The following is a 22,855-nucleotide window of genomic DNA, read 5'->3' as shown; positions in this document are numbered from 1 at the left end:
CCCTTACAGTGCCCTGATCCTGCCAAGAGTGACCCCTGAGTGCAGAGCCAGGAACAAGCCCTGCACACAGTCAAGTGTAACCCCGAAACAACAAAAAATAGCTGTCCCAGTAACTGACTTCTATGTGACATACCCACATCTGGGGTTTTAGATTATACCGCAGAGGACTTCTTCGCCGTGGAACATATTCTATAATTATGTATGTATGGTTACATACACATCAGGAGATAATGGGCAAAGATTCCTACAAAGCACTCCTTATGACTGGTGTCTGCCTCCTGAGGCCACACTTGGCTTACGGTCATTGATGCAAAAGAACTGGTGACTGGAAAGAAATACGGGAAGTCGAATGCAAAGCCTGGCAAACTGCCTGCGACGTGTTCAGTATGCCAAAAACAGTAACAACACGTCTCCTGTTCCTGTTCCTCCCTGGAGACCATAAGCCATCACGGATAAGGTAATTACCCCTGGAACTTTTTTTTTCTTTTTTGGTCACACCCGGCCATGCACAGGGGTTACTCCTGGCTCTGCACTCAGGAACTACTCCTAGCGGTGCTCAGGGGACCATATGGGATGCTGGGAATCGAACCCGGGTCACTGTGTGCAAGGCAAACGCACTACCGCTGTGCTATGGCTCCAGCCCCACCTCTGGAACTTTTAAGATAAGATGCTGTACACATCTCCCATCCCAACTGATTCCTCCAGCCATCATTTTCTTAGTGATCCCTTCTCTATTCCATCTGCCTTCTCCACTCCAATAATGGACCACACATGATGACCTCTCAGTGTCTGTATTGCAAACCATAATGCCCAAAAGTAGAGAAAATGTATGGGGAATATTGTCTGCCATGGAGGCGGGGGGAGGGGGGCATATTGGGGAGATTGGTGGTAGGGAATGTGCACTGGTGGAGGGTTAGGTGTTTGATCATTGTGTAACTGTAACCCAAAAATGAAAGCTTGTAACTTTCTCACAGTAATAAAAAAAAAAATAAGATGCTGCTCAGAGCTGAATATCCTGAAACAAATCCTCAGAGATATGACAGGTTAATCTTTCATAAAGGGGAAAAAACTATGAAGTGGAACCAAGAAATCCTCTTCAACAAGTGGTGCTGGGAAACTGGTCTTGCACAAAAATCAAATCAAAATGGATTCAAAATTAATTCACAATCTTGATATTAGACCTGAATCATAAGGTATGTAGAGGACAACATAGGCAGAATCTTCCATGACATTGAAGCTATAAGCATCTTCAAGTTTTAAACACCTGAAGTCATGAAACTTGCTTATCAGTGGATCGACACTGATAGAACTTTACAAGAAAAATCATGTTAAGTGAAAAGGGACAGACACAGAAGGACTGCACCCATTTTTGGAATATAAAGTAAAATAATGGGAGACTAACACCCAAGGATAGCAGGGGTAAGGGCCAGGAGGATTCCTCCACGGCTTGGAAGCCGACCTCACTGGCTGGGGGAAAACTCAGCTGAGATAGAGAAGGGAACACCAAGCCAAGGATGTTTGGAGGCCTCTCTCGAGATGAGGGATGTGTGTTGAAAGTAGACTATAGACCGAACATGATGGCCACATATTAACTGACTTGAAAACCATAACACCCAAAAGGAGAGAGTGAGTAAGGGGGAATGTGCCTGCCACAGATGGGGGGAAGGGTGGAGTGGGGATGGTTGGAGAGATGTTTACTTGACTACTGTATGACTGACATGTAATCACAAAAATATGTAAGTCTGTAATTCTATCTCACAGTGTTACATTAAAAAAATTAAAAAAAAAAAGATAGAAACACCACTGACCAAGCAAGTGGAAGCAAAGATAAACAAATGGAACAACATTAAACTAAGAAGCTTCTGCACTTCAAAAGAAACAATGATGAGAATACAAAGACAGTCCAAGGAATGGGAAAAATTACCTACTCAACACTCATCTGATAAGGGGTTAGTACTAAATTATATCAGGCACTGACAGAACTTTACAAGAAAAAAAAACCCAACCTTATCAAAAAATGGTGAGGAGATGAACAGAAACTTCCTCAAAGAAGAAATACAAATGACCAAAAGGCACAGGGAAAAGTGCTCTACATGCCTAATTATCATGGAGATACAAATCAAAACAACAATAAATACCATCACATGCCACGGAAACTGGCATATATCAAAAAGAACAACCAGTGTTGGTGCGGATGTGGAGAGAATGGGACTTCCATTCACTGCTGGTGGGAATGTTGATTGGTCCAGACTTTCTGAAAGACAATATAGACATTCCTCAAAAAACTAGAAACTGAGCTTCCATATGACCCAGCAATACTGCTCCTGGGAATATACGTTAGTGGCCAAAAGCTATCTGCACTCCTGTTTCACCGTGGCACTCATCACAACAGCCAGGATCTGAAAACAATTCAAGTGTCCGAAAACAGATGAGTGGATAAAGAAACTATGGTGCATCTACACAATGGAACAATACCTAGCTATTAGGAAAAATAAAGTAATGAAATCTGCTTATACAATGTATGGACATGGAGAGTATTGTATTGAGTAAAATCAGTCAGGAGAGGAACAAATATAGAATGACTGCACTCATTTGAGGGATATATTTTTTAAAATGTAGTATGTGAATAATGGGCTAGAGTGATAGCACAGCAGGTATGGCATTTGCCTTGCACTCCGCCGACCGGGGTTCGATTCCTCCACCCCTCTCAGAGAGCCCGGTAAGCTACCGCGGGTATCCCATCTGCAAGGCAAAACCTGGCAAGCTACCCATGGAGTATTCGATATGCCAAAATACAGTAACAAGTCTCACAATGGAGACAATACTGGTGCCTGCTTGAGCAAATTGATGAACAATGAGAGGACAGTGCTACAGTGCTACAGTATATGAATAATACCCAAAGACAACCGGAACAAGGGCCAGGAGACTGGTTCATGGAGGAAGCTTGCTACGAAGGGGGAGAGGGACTGCAGTTAGGACAGTGAAGGGACCACATGACAATGTTAGTTACAGGTGATCATTGGACAAAAACTAAGTGCTCAAAGGAGGTAAAGTGATATGCATGACACTCTTTCGGTAACAGTACTGCAAACCACAGCGCCTAAAAGAAAAATTAGTAAGAGGGAGGAGAAAAGTATCTGCAGAAAAGTATCTGCAGTCTGTGGTGGTGGGGTGGGGCAGGAGGAAAACTGGGATACTGACGGCAGAAAATGTGTACTGGTGAAAGGATGGGTGTTGAAACATTTTATGACTGAAACTCAATCTGGTCAGCTGGGTTGGCTGCATGCAAGGCAAACTTCCTACCCGCAGTGCTATGGCCCTACCCACTGAACTATCGCTCCAGCCCCTAGCAACTTAAATGCCTTGTGTCCCTGGGCAATATATTTTTTTCTCTTGCTTTTAACTTGTTTACATGTAACGGGGAAATAAAATTAGCAATTAAAATGCATTTTAATGCATTTTAAAATGCTGGCCATTAGACAGTATAATTTTGAATAGCTGAAGAATTACCTAACTTTACTGACTTAAAATGGGTGCTTGATGACTATCTCATCATGAGAATTAAACACAGAAATTTAAAGTCTCTGACCTTACTGAAGGTTAAGGACTAATTCAACAGTAATAGGTGCAAAACAAAGAGATAGTCACTAAGTTACTTTTCCATTATAAAAATTGTTTAATGGGGGCTGGAGCAATAGCACAGTGATTAGGGCATTTGCAGGGGGCCAACCAGGGTCCGATTCTCAGCACCCCATAAGGTCCCCCAGCCCTACCAGGAGTAATTCCTAAGTGCATGAGGCAAGAGTAACCTCTGTGCCCAAAAAGGAAAAAAAAAAGTGCTTAATATGTTAACAAATTAAAAACCCACTAAATAGTCTAAATAAATCTGTCATACCACCAAAATAATAATAATAATCATGATGATCATGATGATGATGCTAGTTTCTGAATCAGGATTGCTGGGCAGGCTTGATGACCTGAGTTGTTGGCAGGTATCCAGGCGACACTGATGCAGGTGCTCAGAAACGCCAGGAGAGCCAGGAGGGCATGACTGGTCCCAACACCTGTGAACACTGACCACCGCCTCCAGCACATGAAGTGGCGGACATCACTAGCCACCTGCCAACTACAGTTGCTGTGCTCGTGTCCTGTTTCATTCTGGTTGTTTGGTAAGGTGCTGGGGAGAGAACCCAGAGTTCTCTCACAGGCAAGTGCTGTGCTGTTACGCCACACCCGGCCTGAGCCGAGTCTTGATTGATACTCACCGAAGGCATGTCGCTTGTCTGACCTGCTTCCTGCTTTTTCAACTCCCGAGGTCCATCCCCCTGCTCTCCCCCTGGTATAATATTATTCAGATGTGCCTTGATGGCTGAATTCTGCAGTGTCAACTCAGCAATTCGCGTCATGATGTCCTTTCTTTGGGTTAGTACCTCATCTGTTTTGAGCTGTTGCCCATCTTCCAAAATTGGGGGCTCCTCTGAGAATTCGGAGTTTCTCAACGGCTGAGTGTCTGAATGGGAATTAGGGAGGCGCTGTGAGAGACTCAGGAAAGGAGCCTGGGTTTTGTTCTCCAAATCTTCTCCCATGTGTGAGAACCGCCATCTCTGGGTGAAGAGATGATTCTCTTCATTTGCATTTGCATTCTGGAAGTCTGTGGTAGTAGGTAATGTTTTGCTTTCCCAATTGTGTTCCTTCTCAATTATTTCTGCTGTTGGAGGAATACGCGGAGCAGGACGAGTTTGGACAGTCCTCCTCAATACTACAGACAAAATTAAAGAAAGCACGATAAACATGTATCATTTAGGTATTGATTGGTACTATAATAATTTCATTAGCCTACCTTAGTAGTATAGAGTACAACTGTGTGATGGTGGGGGATAGAAGGGGAGAAAGAAACATAATGACAACGACACACAAGGTCCTATTTACCATAGGTATAACACATGATTAAAACCACCCTAAAAATATTCTCCTTCAGCTTAAAGGCTATGTATGATATTCAGTGTATTTTTAAAATTCTCCTTTATCAGTTAACTGAATACCCTACATGTTGGAACTATTAATAACAACATCTAACTTTAGACAGAGTCTGCTTACCATCCTGCAAAGGAGAAAATTCAGAGTTACTCTTCTGCCTGGGTGGTGTCAACAGCACTGCTGGCTCAAATACATGTGCTGGAAAACTGCTGGCCAGATTCCCGCTCTCCAGAGGGTTTGGCACCTGGGAGAGTTTAACGGGCAGGTCGTCCTGGGGGAATTCACCCGCTTCCCCCCTTCTGAACATCAGTGGCGCAGAGACATCAGTATTTACAACTGGACCCTCTGAAGAAGACAGATGAGAGATGATTAGTACTGGAAGGAACATGAGGTCTTTGGAGCGGGGTCGTTTTGCACAGGGCAAAAGCACGTGGCCTGCAGAGCCAACGCCCTCTAGGGGGTCTCCTCCCCTGGCACTGAGGGGCGAGGCACCTATGGGGCCAGCTCTGGAGGGGAAGTGGCTGATTTCAAGGAAAGCCTCCGGTGATCTGCCCCGGCCACTGAGTTTCTCATGCAGGTCCCCTTTAGTCAGCCAATTCTTAAAACTCTTCTTAAGAGAGCACTCTAATGTGGGAGACAAGGTAATGGTACAGCAGGCAAGGCAGTACTTACCAAATCTGCTATACTAAAGGCCACCGTGCATACTGCCAACCTGGGTTCAATTCCCAGCACCCGGTAAGGTCCCTCAAGCCCTACTGGAAGAGATCCCTGAGCACAGGGCCAGGAATAAGACTTGTACTTAGTTAGGTGTGGCCTCAGAATAATAAAAAAAAAATGCTCAAAAAATAAATGGCAGATGGCTCCAGCTCTAAGGAATGGAGCAAATGTTTTACATGCCGGAGTTCTGGGTTTGATCTATGGCAACACATGGTCCCCTGAGTGATGCCAGGCTGGTGAAGCCCAAAAATAAACAAAAATCAAAAATCTTAAACTTAAAACACTTTCCATGAGGTATTCATCAAAGTATTACCTAAAAGTAAAACATATGAAAAGCAAAAATTGGGGTCAGAGAAATATTATGTGGGTAATGCACTTGTCGTGTGTATGGCCAATCTGGGCTCGAACCCCAACACTTGTAGGGACACCTGAGCACTGCCAGGAGAGATTCCTGAGTACAGAGCTAAGAGTGACCCCCGTCCATCGACAAGTATGGCCCACCATCCCTAAAAAAGAAAAAAATGAAAAAATGTCCTATTCGACCTGTAGCATAAAATGACACAACAGGTGGAGAAAGGCTTTCAAAACATTACCACAAATGAACAAACGACTAATCTCTAAAACTATGGTTTTTTTCTTTGTACTATCTCTTCTGCAGAACACGAGGCACTGTGATTAAAAGTCCTCTGCCCACTGTACTATCTCTCCAGACACTTGTGACTTTGTGAAGTAATAATCCTCTTTATTATTTAAAAAAACCTGCTTTATTATTCTCATCTAAAAATGTGATAAGAGTAATACCAACCTCAATAAGACTATTATGAGGATTAAATGGGATAACACGTGTAAGAGATTTCAAGAGTATCTGGCAAGAGTAAGCAGCCAAGTAACATAGCTGAAAATAGTATTAATTGTCATCATGATGATGTGGTGTATGTCTAACGGCTAACAGCTCCACGGAAATTTAGGGTTTTGTTTACTCTGCAAGCACATCTGGGAAAAGAAGACCCACTCACCTGGATTGTCTCTGAGTCTTCTGGTCGCTGCTAACCTTTCTGATGCCTGTTTTTCTTTATTGTTACTTATCACAGGACAGCTATTAATGGCACGTGTAAGCAATGTCAGTTGCTCATCCATTCTGACCATGTGCTGCTGGAGTTTTGCCTAAAAAAAGAGAATAGAACAACATCAGTGGCAATATCAGACATAAAAGAATCACCTAAAACAGGGCTTCAACTTTTTCTTCCTGTGATGCCTTTTTGCCCAAGAAATTTTTATGCAAACCTGGTATAAAGGTTTACAAAGCAGGCATACACATGAACATCTACTTACAATAAATCATAAATTTATTTTAAAAATGACTTTGAGGGGCTGGGGAGGTAGCACAGCGGGTAGGGCATCTGCATCCCATATGGCCCCCTGAGCACTGCCAGGAGTAACTCCTGAGTGCAGAGCCAGGAGTAAACCCCTGTGCATCACCGGGTGTGACCCCCCCAAAAAAAATAAACAAAAATAAAAATGACTCTGATATTCAATTATGCGGCTCTATATGGATCACCTCTTGTGCCACCACTTAATAGATCAAACATATCATTATTTTAAATACTCAAGGATATACATACCAAATGCACTGACAATGATATATTTTATAAGTATTTTGAATCTCACACTTAGAGGAATGATTAAGTTGGCATGGAGCGATAGCAGAGCGGTAGGGCGTTTGCCTTGCATGCAGCCAACATGGCCGACCCGAGTTCGATTCCTCCACCCCTCTCGGAGAGCCTGGCAAGCTACCGAGAGTATCTCGCCCGCACGGTGGAGCCTGGCAAGCCACTCGTGGTGTATTTGATATGCCAAACACAGTAACAACAAAATCTCCAATGGAGACGTTACTGGGCCCGCTCGAGCAAACATATACTGTTATAACAATAAAAATAAACCTTTTATAGGACTTTTTATTATTACGACTTATTTATATCGATAACAACTACCAAGCTGCTTTAAGAGACAAATACATAAGGTAGAAAAAAGTCAACAGAATATTACATGTGCATTTAAACTGGTAAATAAACTTGGACACTATAAAGTTTGATGGCGATGAGTATAAAACAGTAAAAGAAAAGGGAAAAAAATCATGAAATTCCGCATTAACTATGATTATATGTATCAGAGATATCACTATTTTATAGGGAATATAGATACAGTCTCATTTATACATGTGCATATATATTTGTATGTGAGTAAACGCAAAAGTCCATCAAAGATGAATAAATAAAATGTAGTATACTTAAACAACGAAATATTACTGGGCATTAAGAATGAAGCACTGACATTTTGTAACATGGGAGAACCGTGAAAAAACTGTGCGAATCTCCTGCCCCCGCACCAGGCTGTCTTCACCAGGCACCTCGAGGGGGGCGGGTTGAGTTTCCCTCCTTGCCCCAAGCAAAAACCTGGCAGCTGAAGACCTCCAGAACCCAGCCGCAGTCATACTCCAGGCCACTCTCCACACACTCGGACGAGCCTCACCCATGAAGGAACTGGCAGGGGAACCCAGGTATGCGAAACCCAAGGCTGAGATCGCGAAGCCTGCTCGGATCGGGACTGGGCCTCCTCCACTAGATCCCCAGTTTTCCAGTAGCTTGGCAGTCACGCCCACAAACTGCCCCAGTGCCATGTAATCTCATCAGATTCCATTGACTATACAAGATCCAGAGACTATAAACTTGAGCTTCTGAAAGAGAGCAATGCAGTATTTCCTGGAGCAACCTCGTATACTCTAGCCCGCTGATATAACCTAAAGCAGCACGTGTATCTGGTTTTAACATACTTGCTTGTATTCTCTTACATATGGGCTTAAAGGGCCCCAGAATGAAATCAACAACCTTTATACACTTCCCTCTTATTGTGACTGGAAGATGCTTGCTGGTGGGTGGATGCTTGCTGGTGAATATTATCTATAATGAACGACTGTGAACTAATATAACTGTAGCACTGTACCACTGTCCTCCGTTGTTCATTGACTTGCTCGAGTGGGCACCAGTAACGTCTCCATTGTGAACTCAATGTTACTATTTTTGGCATATCGAGTACGCCATGGGAAGCTTGCCAGGCTCTGTGGTGTGGGCAAGATACTCTCGGTAGCTTGACTGGCTCTCTGAGAGGAACGGAGGAATTGGATCTGGATCGGCTGTGTGCAAGGCAATTGCCCTATCCACTGTGCTATCACTACAATAATAATATAATAATAATGAAGTCCTAGAATCCTTATACAGAGCCTGACTGACTCAAAGTGATCCAGCTTCCAACGTCATCCCCACTCCAATGTCTCATCGCCACCCTATTCTAACTAGATGTTGCTATTATTTTTAGGTATTGTGTATTACTTGACATGATTTGGTAACATGGCAAATTTTCCACATCTAAATTTGGGGCAACTGCTTCTCTGCTTTAGGACCTTCTGATTTAAGGTTTCGTGGGAACCTCTGGTTTGGATGAGGTAGAGAGGCTGTGAGAACAGAGGTACTATTTGTGGAAGACTCATTTCTGAGCACAGAGCAGACACCCAATCACGTCTGCTTCCAGATGTAGTGGGAGCCTCAGCAGTGGTAGTAACCATGGACAACACGGTCTTTGTAGAAGAGTTCCTGCCCTCAGTGTAGTGGGAGTCTGGATTCCTGAGTCTCACTGTCACCGAGTCCTACAGGTATGTTCCCCAGCCATGAAGGCCTGGTCAGTAACAGGACAGAGCTCTGGGCTGCTCTCAGTATTCAGTGGTCTGGACCTGCTCTCTGAGTATGCTCCACCAACAACTGTTATAAATGTCCTGGATAAATAACTGTAGTATTCCTAAAGCATTTCCTTTGTTTTGAAAAGTGCAGAAACAAACTCAATTTCCTTCACTACTATTTATGAAAATAAAATGTATAAAAAATTGTAAAAAAAAAAAAATCTATTTACCAGACGCCCACAACAAACATCATTCTCAATGGCAAAAAAACACAAGACAAGGCTGTCCATTCTCATTAATACTATCCAATATAGTGCTGGAAGTCCTTGCCAGAGCAATAAGGCAAAAAAGGAAATCTTAAGGGCATCCAGATTGAAAAAAAAAGTCAAACACTCACGATTGCAGATGTCATACTACACCTAGAAAATCCTGAAGAGTCTACCAAAAAAGCTCCTGAAAATAACAGACTTGCACAGAAAAGTAGCAGGTTACAAAATCAATGCACCAATTTATGGTGCAAAACTTTATGAAAAAAATTATGAATTTATCATGGTTTTTCTATATGCAAATAATGGAAAGAAAGAGGGAAGAATTCACTCACTATTGTGCCTCAGAAAAGCAAGTACTTGCGAATCAACAAAAGGGGTTAAATATTTACACAATGTAAACTATAAACCAGTACTAAAAGAAACAAAAGAGGGTATGAGAAGGAAACACATCCCCTACTCATAAATTGGAAGAGTTAATATAGTCAAAATGACAATCTTGTCCAAAGCATTATACAGATTCAATGCAGTCCCTATAAAAATACTCATAATAATTTTTAAAGACATAGATCAAATGCTGTTAAAGTTTATATAAAGTAATATATCCCTTCCCCTCAAAATACCTAAAGTAATACTTGGGAAAAAAGCAGAGAAAAGAAGCCTTTCCCTTTCTTAATTTTTAAACCATATTACAAAATTATAGTAATCAAAACAGTGTGGTATTGGAATAAGGGCACACTCTCAGACCAATGGAATAGAATTCAGAGACAGATCCTCATATACATGGACAGTTAATCTTCAGCAAAGGAGGAAAATGTATGAAGTGGAGCAAGGAAAGCCTCTTCAACAAACAGTGCTGGGAAAACTGATCACTAACTGTGTAAACTCACACAAATTGGGGGCGCGCGGCACCCACACGGCGGCGGCTCTATCTCTCCCGCCACCCGCGTTCGGTAGTCTCACCCTTCTACCACCCCGGAGAGGTCGATGGCGATGGTCAGGCGGGGGAAGGAACGAGGGCCAGGCTGGTTGGTATTAGTCGTAGTTTATTCTGATTCTTTCCTCTTCTCCCCTTGTCTCTCTATCTCTCTCTCTGCTCCCATCTCTCTCTGTTTCTCCTCGTCTCTCCTGTCTCTGCTCCCATGCTACTTCATTCTCCTTCCCCATCCCCCTTCATCCTCCTCTTCCTTCTGATCCTCTCTGAACTTTCTTCTTCCTTCTGCCCCTCTCTGAACTCTCTTCTTCCTTCTTCTGCCCCTGTCTCACTCCTACAGTACAGTTAAATCCTCTCTCCTGAGGAATTGGGGGAACAATTACACATAGGTGTGGTCACAATCAATAGGGGTGGAGATGAACAGGGGTAGAAATCTTAGCCTCAGGGAAGACCGCTCCTAGGACAGATCCTTCCTTAGCAGGAGGACCCACCCTAGAGCAGAATTCCATGGGCGTGCCTCTCCTCTCCTTGTCCAACAAGCATATAAAATATTATATAAATCATTTTGTATGGATACAGTAAGAAATATCTTAAACTTATAGAATTGCTCTCCTAGGGCCATCTCGATCTCAGACTACGGTGCTCAGGCCAGATAGTCTTTCCCACCCCTAGCAGGATCCTAGTCTTGTCGTTACCTTTGGATCATGACAGCATTTGTCTATGATCAAACTCTTAACTTATAGTTAAGAATCGTGGCACTTTGGCCTGGCCCATTTCGCTGCCAGGGTAGCTCACTGCTTGCCCTGGGTCCATTCAGTCCCTCGTCGGGACCCTGCTTTTGGGGTGTTAGTAACTATGGGCAACTGAGGCTTAAGTCGAGAAAGATGATGCCCGGGAGTGAATAATATTCAAGGCCAATCAAATCCTAAATTACAAAGCATAATGTTAACGGTCTTCCTGTATCTATACAAAAAGGATATTACTTTAAGGTAAACTGTTCATAAGGCATAAGGAGAGGAAAAGGGCAATATTTCACTCATACATATAAAATCATAGATTTCTGGGAAACTGATCTTACAAATTAACAAAGTCTGATTAAGGGGAAAGCTGATTAACTGGGTGGGAGAGCATAGGGAAGACTGTTTACAGATAAACACAATGGAAGTGGAAGTGCTTCAGGAGCACTGAGGTGGGTGTAACCAGATAAAACCTAAGCTTCTTGAAGGACAAAGCAATGTTACCCAACAACTAACCTTCAAAAAATAAAATAAAATGAACTCAGACCCATTTCGTATGCCATGCACTAAAGAAAATCAAAGATCTTGATGACAGACTTGGATCCATAAATAATATTGAGAAAAACAGGTAAGAATATCTCATGCCAATGAATCTAAGGTAAATTCAATGATTCAACACCATTGGTCAAGCAAACAGAAGCAAAGAAAAACAAACAGGACTACATCAAAGAAGCAAATTCTGCACCACAAAATGCTCTGAAGAGATGCCTCCAGACACAGCGCCAGGCTTAGTCTCATATCCGGGGCAACTCAGAGGGGTCGGGTGAGCCCACCACCCACCCAAACAGAGCCCCAGCAGCTGAAAGACTCCATAATCCAATCACCGCCATGCTCACAGCCAGACTTCACAGGCTCAGGACGAGCCTCAGGCAGGAATGAATCTGCTGAGAAATTCAAGTAGGAGGGTTTCATGACCCAAATCTCCAGGCTCTCGTGAAGAAGGGAATAGGTTACCTACCCACATGTCCCTGTTCTTCTGGGAGCCTGGAATTATACCCATGAACTGCCACTGGTGCCATATTAGCTCATTAACCGGCCATGATCCAGAGACTCATCAATCTCAAAAGAGATAAACAAGCTGCAGAGATGTTTCCAGACCCCAAAGTCACCATCCAGCTAAAATTAACTCCAGCGGTCGCACCCCATTCAAAATTTTAGAATTCCCGGAGCATGCAGCAGCAAATGTAGCTGCTTGACATCTCAAACTCTATACCACGAATATACCAGGAGTAGCACACCACATCGGATGGGATGTAAAGTAGAAGGCAAACAATCTTGATTAAGAAAATATTAACACAAAAGGCTTAACCTGTAACAACATGTTAGGAATCTCTTATACAAAGGCTTAATGGCTCCAGGTGAGATACAACAATCTTCACACACTTTGTTCTAAGGAAATCATTTTAATAATTTTTAGCAAATTATTCATAACACGCAATATAAAAATAAAGTATTTAGGGTCTGCTTTTGGGCAGGCTTGGGTGATGGTTGGGAAAATTGGAAATAATGGTGGTGGGAAGGTATTGTAATGATGGTGCGATTGGTGTTAGAATACTGAAGGTAATAAATCATTGTGAACAACTTTGTAAAAATAAAATTAAATTTAAAAAAAGATAAGAAAAAAATGCTTTGCATCACTTATCAGGAAAATGCAAATCAAAATCAAACCAATGTGATATCCTCTCATACCAGTGAGACCAGCATACATTAAAAAGAACAAAAACAACAAAAAAGAACAAATAGTTTTATGTATGAAACCAAAACTGTATCAATAACAATTTTGTAAACCATGGTCACTTAATCACTTAAGTGATTAATTGACCATGGTTTACAAAATCACTTAACTTCCCGTTAGTCATCCATTTGCTTGAGCGGGCACCAGTAACGTCTCCATTTGTCCCTGTCGCATGCTAGTGTAGCCCAATGGCATCTGTTCGCTCTGGGAACATGAAGAGCCTCAAACCGATCGTTCATGATCTTGATGAAAAAGTCTGACCATCTGGTAGTAGGGCGGCCACGAGGTCTTTGGACATACCATGGAATCCAGTCAGTAACAGCTCTAGTCCAGCAGTCGTCTTTAAATCTCATTACGTGACCAGCCCATCTGATTTTTGACACCTTGGCAAATGAGACAGCATCCTTGATTCTTGATCGTCGAAGGATGTGGGAACTCCGGATTCTTTCTCTCATTTGAGTGAAACCTGATATTCCAAGCATAGCTCTTTCTATTCTTCTTTGGAAGACCTGAATAGTGTTCTCATCCTGTTTGCGTAGGGCCCAGTTCTCTGAGGCATATGTTAATGCAGGAAGAACAGTGGAATCAAAGAGATGTGCCCGGAGCCGGAGGTTCTTCGTCCTCTTAGCTATTTCTTCGACGTTCTTGAAGGCGTTCCAAGCCGCTCTCTTCCTCCTGCGCAGCTCGGGTGCCAGGTCATTTGTCATGTTGACTTCTTGATCTAGGTACACATAGCTGTTGCATTCAGAGATGGTCGTTCTGTTGAGAGCGAATGGGGCGTCAGGAATGAGGCTGTTTCTCATAAACATTGTCTTCGTAAGATTCAGCTGTAGTCCTACCTTTCCACACTCACGGTCAAAGTCGGCCAGCATTTGTGCCGCTTGGCTGATGTTTGGTGTTATTAAAACAATGTCATCAGCAAAGCGGAGGTGGTGTAGTTGCCGACCATCTATCTTCACTCCCATTCCTTCCCATTCCAGTCATCGCATGATGTTCTCGAGGGTGGCACTGAAGTGTTTCGGTAAAATGGTATCACCCTGCCGAACCCCTCTCTTGACATCAACGATCACTTCTTTGTAGAATGGTGAGATCCTGGTAGTGAATCCGCAATACAGCTCACGGAGGATCTTAATGTATTGGGTTTGAATGGCCTGATTGGCTAGGGCTTCAATGACTGCTTCCATCTCAGCAGAATCAAAGGCCTTCTTTAAATCAATGAACGTTAAACAGAGCGGCATCTTGAACTCCCGAGAAACCTCAATGAGCTTGGTTATCGTGTGGATATGGTCGATGGTTGGAGAGATAGCACAGCGGTAGGGCGTTCACCTTACAAGCGGCCAAGATGGCCGACCCAAGTTCGATTCCTCCGCCCCTCTCGGAGAGCCCGGCAAGCTACCGAGAGTATTCGATATGCCAGACACAGTAACAACAAAGTCTCCAATGGAGATGTTACTGGGCCTGCTCGAGCAAATCGACGATTAACGGGAGGGCCTTTACCTTTTACCTTTATGGTCGATGGTGCTGAATCCTTTGCGGAACCTGGCTTGCTCGCATGGTTGTCCTTCATCTAGTGTTCTGCCAATCCTATTTAGGATGACTCGAGTGAACAACTTGTAGATGACAGACAATAGGCAGATCGGGCGATAGTTGCCAATGTCATGGATGTCTCCCTTCTTGAACAGTAGTACGGTCCTGCTGGTTTTCCATTGGGACGGAACCTTGCATTCAGAAAGGTAGCGAGTGAAGAGCTGAGCCAGTGTATTGATGAGTACTGACGGCAGGTTCTTCAGGTGTTCAGGTTTGACCTTGTCTGGGCCGGGTGCTGTTTGTTTCTTTACCGACGAAATGGCGTGTCGGATTTCGGAAGGGAGATCGTTGGGAACGACATATCCATCCTGTGGAATTTGGTATGTCGGCAAGTGGACATAGCTATCGAAGAGATTTGAGTAGAAGTCATGGATAATCTTCTCCATTGCCATTCTGCAGGATGTGATGGATCCATCAGGACGTCGGAGGGCAGTCATCTTGGTCTTGTAGTTGGCGAAGGACAGGCGGGCATTACGAATACTTTTCCCGGCTTCTGTCGCATCTACCAGTACTTCTGCTCTTCTCTCTTTGAGGTCTTCCTTGATCGCATCTCTGCACTGCTTTGCGAGCTCGGACATTAGCTTGCAGTTGCCTGAGGCATGCGCCAAACCACGCTGGCGAATTAGCTCAAGAGTTTTCGAAGACAGGTGTTTTTTTGTGGCTATCTCTCTCTTGGCATTCCTCGCACATTCATGGAGGTGCTGAACCAGTCGATCGTATTCCTCGTCAATGTTGTCAACAATGGCATCTTCCCATGTTGCCGCAATAGTGCCAAAGAGTTCCCAGTTGGTGGTCATTCTGGGAGTTCTCTCTTTGAACTTTGCAGCCCTTTCTCCCCGCTCTGTGAAGTAGAATTTTGCACGAAGGAGACGGTGGTCCGATCCCGTTCAAAATTTTGGGACAACAGCGACATCAGTCAGGCAAAACTGTCGATTGAATATGATGTGGTCTATTTCGTTGTGGAATCATCCACCGGGAGACTCCCATGTCCATCGTTTAGATTCTGCCTTCTGGAACTGTGAGTTACCATGGATGGTCTTGGTCGGCATGATGAACTCAGACAGTCTCTCACCCTGTTCGTTCCATTCTAGGCCATGGGTCCCGATGTGAAGTTCTTCAGCTGATCTTCTCGGTCCTATCTTGGCATTAAAATCACCCACAATGATCTTGTAGAAGGTGTGGTCTTCTTTATAGAACTTCTCCAGCTCCATGTGGAACTTCTCGATTTCTCTGTCATCATAATGAGATGTTGGTGCGTAGACAACGAAGATAGAAACTGCAGGCAGTGAGCCACATCTATTCAAATGTAAACGTCCGATTCGGGTTGTTAGGCATTCTAATGAATCAATGCTCTTGGCCAAGTTTGTGTTGACAAGGACACCGACGCCTCCAACACCTCTTTTATCGCATGTTCCGAGGAACAATTCTTCTCCAGTGTCGAAAACGGCATGGTGAGATTCGTGCCTTCTTGTCTCGGTCAGACCAATGATGTCGTACTTGATCATTCGCGCTTGTACCATCAGGTCCTCGATGGATGTATCTGATGCTAGCGTACGTGCATTGAAAGTACAGACGACCATTTCTGTCTTCCTTCGTTGTGGCAGCCTAGGTCGGCCTTGAGATTTTATAGGCCTCTCCTTTCTCATCCTTCTCAGTGCTGCCATGTCGGTGAAGCCTTCAGGGTCAGGTGAATGAGACCAGTTGTAGTTACTGGTTTTGGCATATCGAATACACAACGGATAGCTTGCCAGGCTCTTCCGTGTGAGCAGAATACTCTCGGTAGCTTGGTACTTAAAGAAAATTTTAAAATATTAACAAACAGAGATATGAAACTTCTATAAATAGTTACAACTGACGTATGTAACTCATATGAGGAACTTAAGTGTGGAGTGTATCCTTTGCAATTTTGAGATTATAAGTAGCTATGACTGGGGACAGAAATAGTATTATGGGTAAGGAGTTTGCCTGGCATGTGCCTAATCCAGGTTAATATGGTTCCATGAGCCAGGAGTGATCCTGAAGCACAAAGCCCTGAACCCCTTTGGGCACAGCTCCCAAACCAAAATAAGTAAGTAAAATAAAAGCAACAATGATAATCACTTGACCACTCGATCACTTGACTTCCCATTACTCATCGATTTGCTCGAGTGGGCACCAGTAATGTCTCCATTCGTCCCTATCACGTGCTAGTGTAGCCCAATGGCATCTGTTTGTTCTAGGAATAAGAAGAGCCTCAAACCGATTGTTCAGGGTCTTGACGAAGAAGTTTGACCATCTTGTAAGTGGGCAGCCACGCGGTCTTTTGATGTCTCATGGAATCCAGTCAGTAACGGCTCTAGTCCAGCGGTCATCTCCAAATCGCATTATGTGTCCATCTGATTTTCAACGCCTTGGCAAACGAGACAGTGTCCCTGATTCTTGACCGTCGACAGAGATCGGAACTCCGGATTATTTCTCTCATTTGAGTGAATCATGATACTCCAAGCATAGCTCTTTTGATTCCTCTTTGGGAAACCCGAATAGCGTTCTCATCCTGTTTTCGTAGGGCCCAGGTCTCTGAGGCATATGTTAATGCAGGAAGAACAGTGGTCTCGAAGAGATGTGCCTGGAGCCGGAGGTTCTTCATCCTCTTAGCTATTTCTTCGACACTCTTGAAGGCGTTCCAAGCTGCTCTCTTCCTCCTGCGCAACTCAGGTGCCAGGTCATTCGTGATATTGATTTCTCGACCTCGGTACACATAGCTGTTGCATTCGGAGATGGTTGTTCCGTTGAGAGTGAATGGAACGTCAGGAATGAAACTGTTTCTCATAAACACTGTCTTCATGAGATTCAGCTGGAGTCTGACCTTTCCACATTCACGGTCGAAGTCAGCAGCATTTGTGACCTTTCCACACTCACGGTCGAAGTCGGCCAGCACTTGGCTAATGTTTGGTGTTATTAGAACGATGTCATCAGCAAAGCGGAGTTGGTGTAGTTGCTGACCATCTATCTTCACTCCCATTCCTTCCCATTCCAGTTGTCGCATGACGTTCTTGAGGGTGGACTGAAGAGTTTCGGTGAAATGGTATCACCCTGCCGAATTCCCTCTTGACATGGATGATCACTTCCTTGCAGAATGGTGAGATCCTGGTAGTGAATCCGCAATACAGCTCATGGAGGATCCTGATGTATTGAGTATGGATGCCCTGATTGGCTAGGGCTCTGATGACTGCTTCCATCACAACAGAATCAAAGGCCTTCTTTGAATCAATGAATGTTAGACAGAACAGCAAATACAATAAATGAATACAGTAAATACAATGATAATACTCACTATATTTTGGATAAACTACTATAATCATGGTAGTGAACATTTAAATGTAGATTTTGTCTTCCCCACTATTTCTTAAAGGCAATAGACTTAATCACATACAACTCGTAGTTTAAATTTCTGTTCAAGTAGAAATTTCTCCAATATAACAAATGTTCGATAAAACTACTGTTGAAGATAGTAAGGAGGTAACAGGCAATAATAGTCACAAGTAAACCAAAATGAAACAAAATGAGTATTTCAAACACTTTTCCCCCAAATACTTTGAAAAAAGGTACCTGAGTAGCATTACTTTCTTCTCTGAGAAGAAGAATTTCAGCTGTCAGAGCATCAATGAGCTCTCGATGCTCACCCAATACTTGTTCCATTTGCTGTCTTGTCTCTACTTCTTTTTGCAGTTGGAGCTCACTCTACCAAAAAAAAAAAATTTTTTTTAACTCAAATTCTCATAAATAGCATTAGATGTTGAAAACTAAACTTCTACTCAAAGCTTTCAAAGGAAATAAAACTTACAAATAAGTAAATGTTACATGATAGTAATGAAAATTAGATATTTTATTACGAGGTTCATGTTTCATTTAAGTCTGTTTCATTGGGCTGGGAAAGAGGTGAAGTGGGAGAGCAACCAGTCAGCATGAGCAAGACCCTGAATTCCAGCCATGCTATTGCAGGGCCCCTCGGATACCCACGGTCACCAGAGCAGGCCCTGAGCATCACTGGCTGATTCCTTTTGAAAAAAGAAAAGTAAAATAGACTGCATTATCTAACTCTTCCTTCTTTAAATAGAACACAATAAATATAATAAAGTGGCATATAAAATTATGAAACTATAATTATAAAAAAATAGAAGTATATATACATATTGGCTATTTTAAAAACATTTTTTGTGGTGACAGTGAGCCCACACTCAGCTGTGCTCAGGGCTTATCCTGGCTCTGTGCTCAGGGATCACTCCTGGCAATGCTCAGGGAACTATATGAGGTATTGGGATCGAACTCAGGACAGTTACATGCATGGCAAGTGCCTTACTGGCTCTATGATCTCTCCAACCCTAAACATACTGTTTTGAATATACATAGACCATTTCTTCAAAGAAAGACTAGTATGAATTAATAATAGTTTACTTCAAGAAAACAAACAAGAAAGGTAGGGTGTCAATGACATTTTTCATCATCTACTCTTCTGCTTTTGTTTTCCTTGTTATTTTGCCAGTGTTGAGGTCTGGGCCCATCCTTATATATCTTATATACTTCTATTCTTTTAACTAATACCATGTGAAGATATTAAAACAGAACTAGAAATAAACACTTAGTTTGGCTTTCTAAAGCATATGATTTGCTAAAAAACACACACTTGTAAGTCTACCCTCTCAGGATCTAAAGTATACTCATGGATATTACTGACTAAAGGGTAGAAGAATGCTAAGACTTTCAAGTTCCATACTACAGTAAGTCATGGAAAAGTCATCCTAGGAGAGAGCTGCACAGAAATGAAAACACCTGAATCAGGGAGATGAACCAACTTTTTAAAATAAAAATTTCAGAAGGTTTTTGTTGTATTTCTTTAACAAATTTAAATAAGCAATCGCTTAGGTACTTAAGCGGATTTTTATTTTTAATATAACACATAGCTAACTAGTCAGTGAATTTTTTTTTTTTTCCCTGCAGTGCCAGGGATCTTCCTCAGGCACTCACACAGTTAAGAACAGCACTTACTGAGAAGTATGCTGGGGCCTTCAAGATATAGTTCTTGCTGGTTCTTTGTTTATTTAGTTGTTTTGACAACAACAAAGTACGTTCCCCTTCTGAACTGAAGCAAACCCCAGTTACCCACAATTCAAAAGAAATAGAGAATTTTCCCAGTCTGTGTCTACAGGTAACCTCCCACCTCTCTTCACACTGAACATACAAATGAAGCCAGGAGCAGACAGCAGAGAGAAACAATTCCACGTAGCAAGTAATTCTGCTGCACCTACTACTGCGAAACTGCAACATTCATCACTCACACGAGACGTTCTGATTAACCCAAGATTCACCTTACCAATTTCATTTGAATAAAACTCACGTTCAGATCAATACCAGTTACGTGAAAGATACCAACAAGTATCAGCATGTGGTGGGAAATGAAGAGGAAAAAACCATGACCAAAGAAAAAAATCCAAAACGGGGGCACTATAAAGTTACTCAAATTTGACTTCATTTGGAGAATGATATATATATATATATAGATTGCTGTTGTTGTTATTGTTTTTAATAGACTCTGACCTTACCTCCCTGAGGTAGCGAATGAGGCGGCAGAGGGAGCTCACCAGCGACAAGGTGAAACCCGTGAGGCCCTGGCTGCTCTGTAGCCCCTTCACCTCGCGCCCTGTCCAGCGCTCGTACTCCTCCATCTCCCGCTCCACGTCGTGTATCATGTGTTTGAGGACGTCGATGCCCAGGCCTGCGTGACTGCTGCTGGTGTCTGCGGAGGCTGTGCTGGCTGATAAGGGATTTTTCTTCTGCTTGGGAGGATCAGGCAAGTCTGGTTTTCTTTTCACTGATAAGGACAGAAGTCATTCTGTTAGGGCCAGAATGAAAATGCTAGCAGGAAAAGGGCTCAAAGTAGTGGACACAGGCCTTGCATGAAGCGGCCCCGCATGTCGCAGTACCAGTCAAGTATCACCAGACAGAGTCTGGGGCCCCTGAGCAAAATGGTCAGGGACCTCCAAAAATCCGTCATTCTGAATTTGTGAACGGTCTTAATAGCAGCTCTCACTGTCTTGGTTTGTTCGAGTTTGGGGCCACACCTGGTTGTGCTCAGGGCTTACTCCTGGCTCTATACTCAAGAATCATCCTGGTCATGTTCAGGAGTCCATATGGGGTGCCAGCTATCAAATCCAGGCAAGCTACATGCAAAGCACAGACCCAACTCCAGTACTCTCTCTCTCTCTCTCCAGCCCCCAGCAGCTCTTACTTTTTTCCCTGAAAACAAACAAACATAAACAATCTATACACTTTAAGCCAGGCTTATACTACCCATGAAGAATATACTGCCTACAAAGAAGCTAGAACTGGTACCTAAGAAATGACTCTTTTCATAACTGTAGAAAGAACCGAGTCATTTCTTAGCTACCAGTCATATAACTCACTTTGGTGGATCCAAAAGAATGAATTTAAGGTAAGACATACTAAGAGATCAGGTTATTCAGTTACATATTTAATCATTCATCCTTGTAATTTTGCTCGAGCGGACCCAATAACATTGTGAGACTTGTTACTGTGTTTGGCATATTGAATACGTCACGGGTAGCTTGCCAGGCTTTGCTGTGCAGGCGAGATACTCTCGGTAGTTTGCCAGGCTCTCCGAGAGGGGTGGAGGAATCGAACTCGGGTCGGCTATGTTGGCTGCGTGTAAGGCAAACGCCCTACCCACTGTGCTACCAGCTGGAGCGATAGCACAGCGGTAGGGCGTGTGCCTTGTGCAGGACTGGCTGGCCGAGCCAGGTTTGATTCCTTCGCGATTCCTTCGCCCCTCTAGGAGAGCCCTGCAAGCTACCGAGAGTATCTCGCCCACACAGCAAAGCCTGGCCAGGTACCCGTGACGTATTCGATATGCCAAACACAGTAACAACGAGTCTGACAATGGAGACGTTACTGGGCCCGCTTGAGCAAATCCTTCTAATTCTGAGGGAACGGTACCTTTACTTAACAGCTGTTTATGCCTCCTGGAGTTCAGCACTTGTCCCACAACATAGTTTGAGTGGAGAGTGTCGGCAGATTCTTTAGGCTGAAGCTTGGTGTGGATCCTCTTGACAGCACTCGTGGCATTCAGAGCGGCTAGAATGAAGAACAGTCCCACAAAGACTCTCAAGTAAACAAAAGTCTTTAAACAATTCAACTGACAGATCAGTCAATATTCCACTCAATTAGGCTACAACAGCCAAAACTAAATAACAATGATTTAAAAATTACTGTGACTTCTCTGCCTCTAGCTCTCTGTCTCTGTCTGTCTGTCTGTCTGTCTCTGTCTCTCTCTCACATTCTCTCTCTCACACACACACACACACACACACACACACACACACACACACAGACGCTACTACTCTGTGATAGATGAGATCATGGGGAACAAACCTTTTTGTTCCCCTGACAGAGAGGCAGTTGGTGGAGTTGCTGGAGGAGTTGTCTGTGATTGTGCTGATATTTTCTCCTGTATGTCAGTCAACATCTTATTAATTAACTCAGAATTATCTTCCTTGAGTTGATGGAGAAACCTACAAATTAATGGTCAACAAGTTATATTAAAAAATCAAACATGCTAGCATTTACATTTATTTTTTGTGGGGGGCCACACACGTATTTGAACTTTTATACTGCTTACATGTTTGATTGGACTTTAAAAAAAGAAAAACTATATTTTGCTTTAATTAAAAAGAAAAAAAAAAGAGTCAAAATGCCCATGATTCCACCTTCCTCCCAGTTTCCTACCTATAACCGACTTTCCTAGCCAGAGGGTTTTGCCCTTTGAGGCTCAGGCTCCTTTTTCCACTCCCTTTTTCTAAACAAAGCACACTGCTGGGCCTTCTAGCTTTTCTCTCCTACAAACGTGCTGATCTTCAGTACCAATCTCTGCTCATCACTGAATTACCGATGGGAGCAGACTCTGTCCTCCATGTAGGGGACAGAGGAGGAGAGGAAAAGAGAGCAGAGTCAGTGCTAGCATTATCTTGATCGCCGATAAAGTGAAGGCTCTCATTTCTATTTGTCAGATTCATTTCTCCACTGAACTGACTGAAGAGAGGTACAGAGACAGAGTGAAAA

At 43.2% G+C, this 22,855-nt stretch overlaps 1 protein-coding gene across 5 annotated transcripts in view; it reads right to left on the bottom strand.

The window, feature by feature from the left end:
- Positions 1 to 22,855, bottom strand: part of SPICE1 (spindle and centriole associated protein 1) — a 158,411-nt gene that overhangs the window by 7,035 nt on the left and 128,521 nt on the right. For 4 of the 5 annotated variants that reach the window (XM_056109275.1, XM_056109274.1, XM_056109276.1 and 1 more), the window contains 7 exons: positions 22,169 to 22,308; positions 21,734 to 21,871; positions 20,323 to 20,576; positions 18,332 to 18,463; positions 6,711 to 6,858; positions 5,098 to 5,322; positions 4,266 to 4,759 (listed from right to left, as the gene is read on the bottom strand). In XM_056109275.1, coding sequence (XP_055965250.1) covers positions 4,266 to 4,759; positions 5,098 to 5,322; positions 6,711 to 6,858; positions 18,332 to 18,463; positions 20,323 to 20,576; positions 21,734 to 21,871; positions 22,169 to 22,308 — 1,531 coding nt within the window. The remainder of the gene's footprint in view (positions 1 to 4,265; positions 4,760 to 5,097; positions 5,323 to 6,710; positions 6,859 to 18,331; positions 18,464 to 20,322; positions 20,577 to 21,733; positions 21,872 to 22,168; positions 22,309 to 22,855) is intronic. The other variant, XM_056109277.1, reaches the window with a different exon arrangement.

The sequence above is a fragment of the Sorex fumeus genome, unplaced genomic scaffold (assembly GCF_029834395.1).
Source record: "Sorex fumeus unplaced genomic scaffold, SorFum_2.1 ptg000265l, whole genome shotgun sequence".
NCBI lineage: Eukaryota > Metazoa > Chordata > Mammalia > Eulipotyphla > Soricidae > Sorex > Sorex fumeus.
This window is presented reverse-complemented; position numbering and strand designations above follow the sequence as displayed.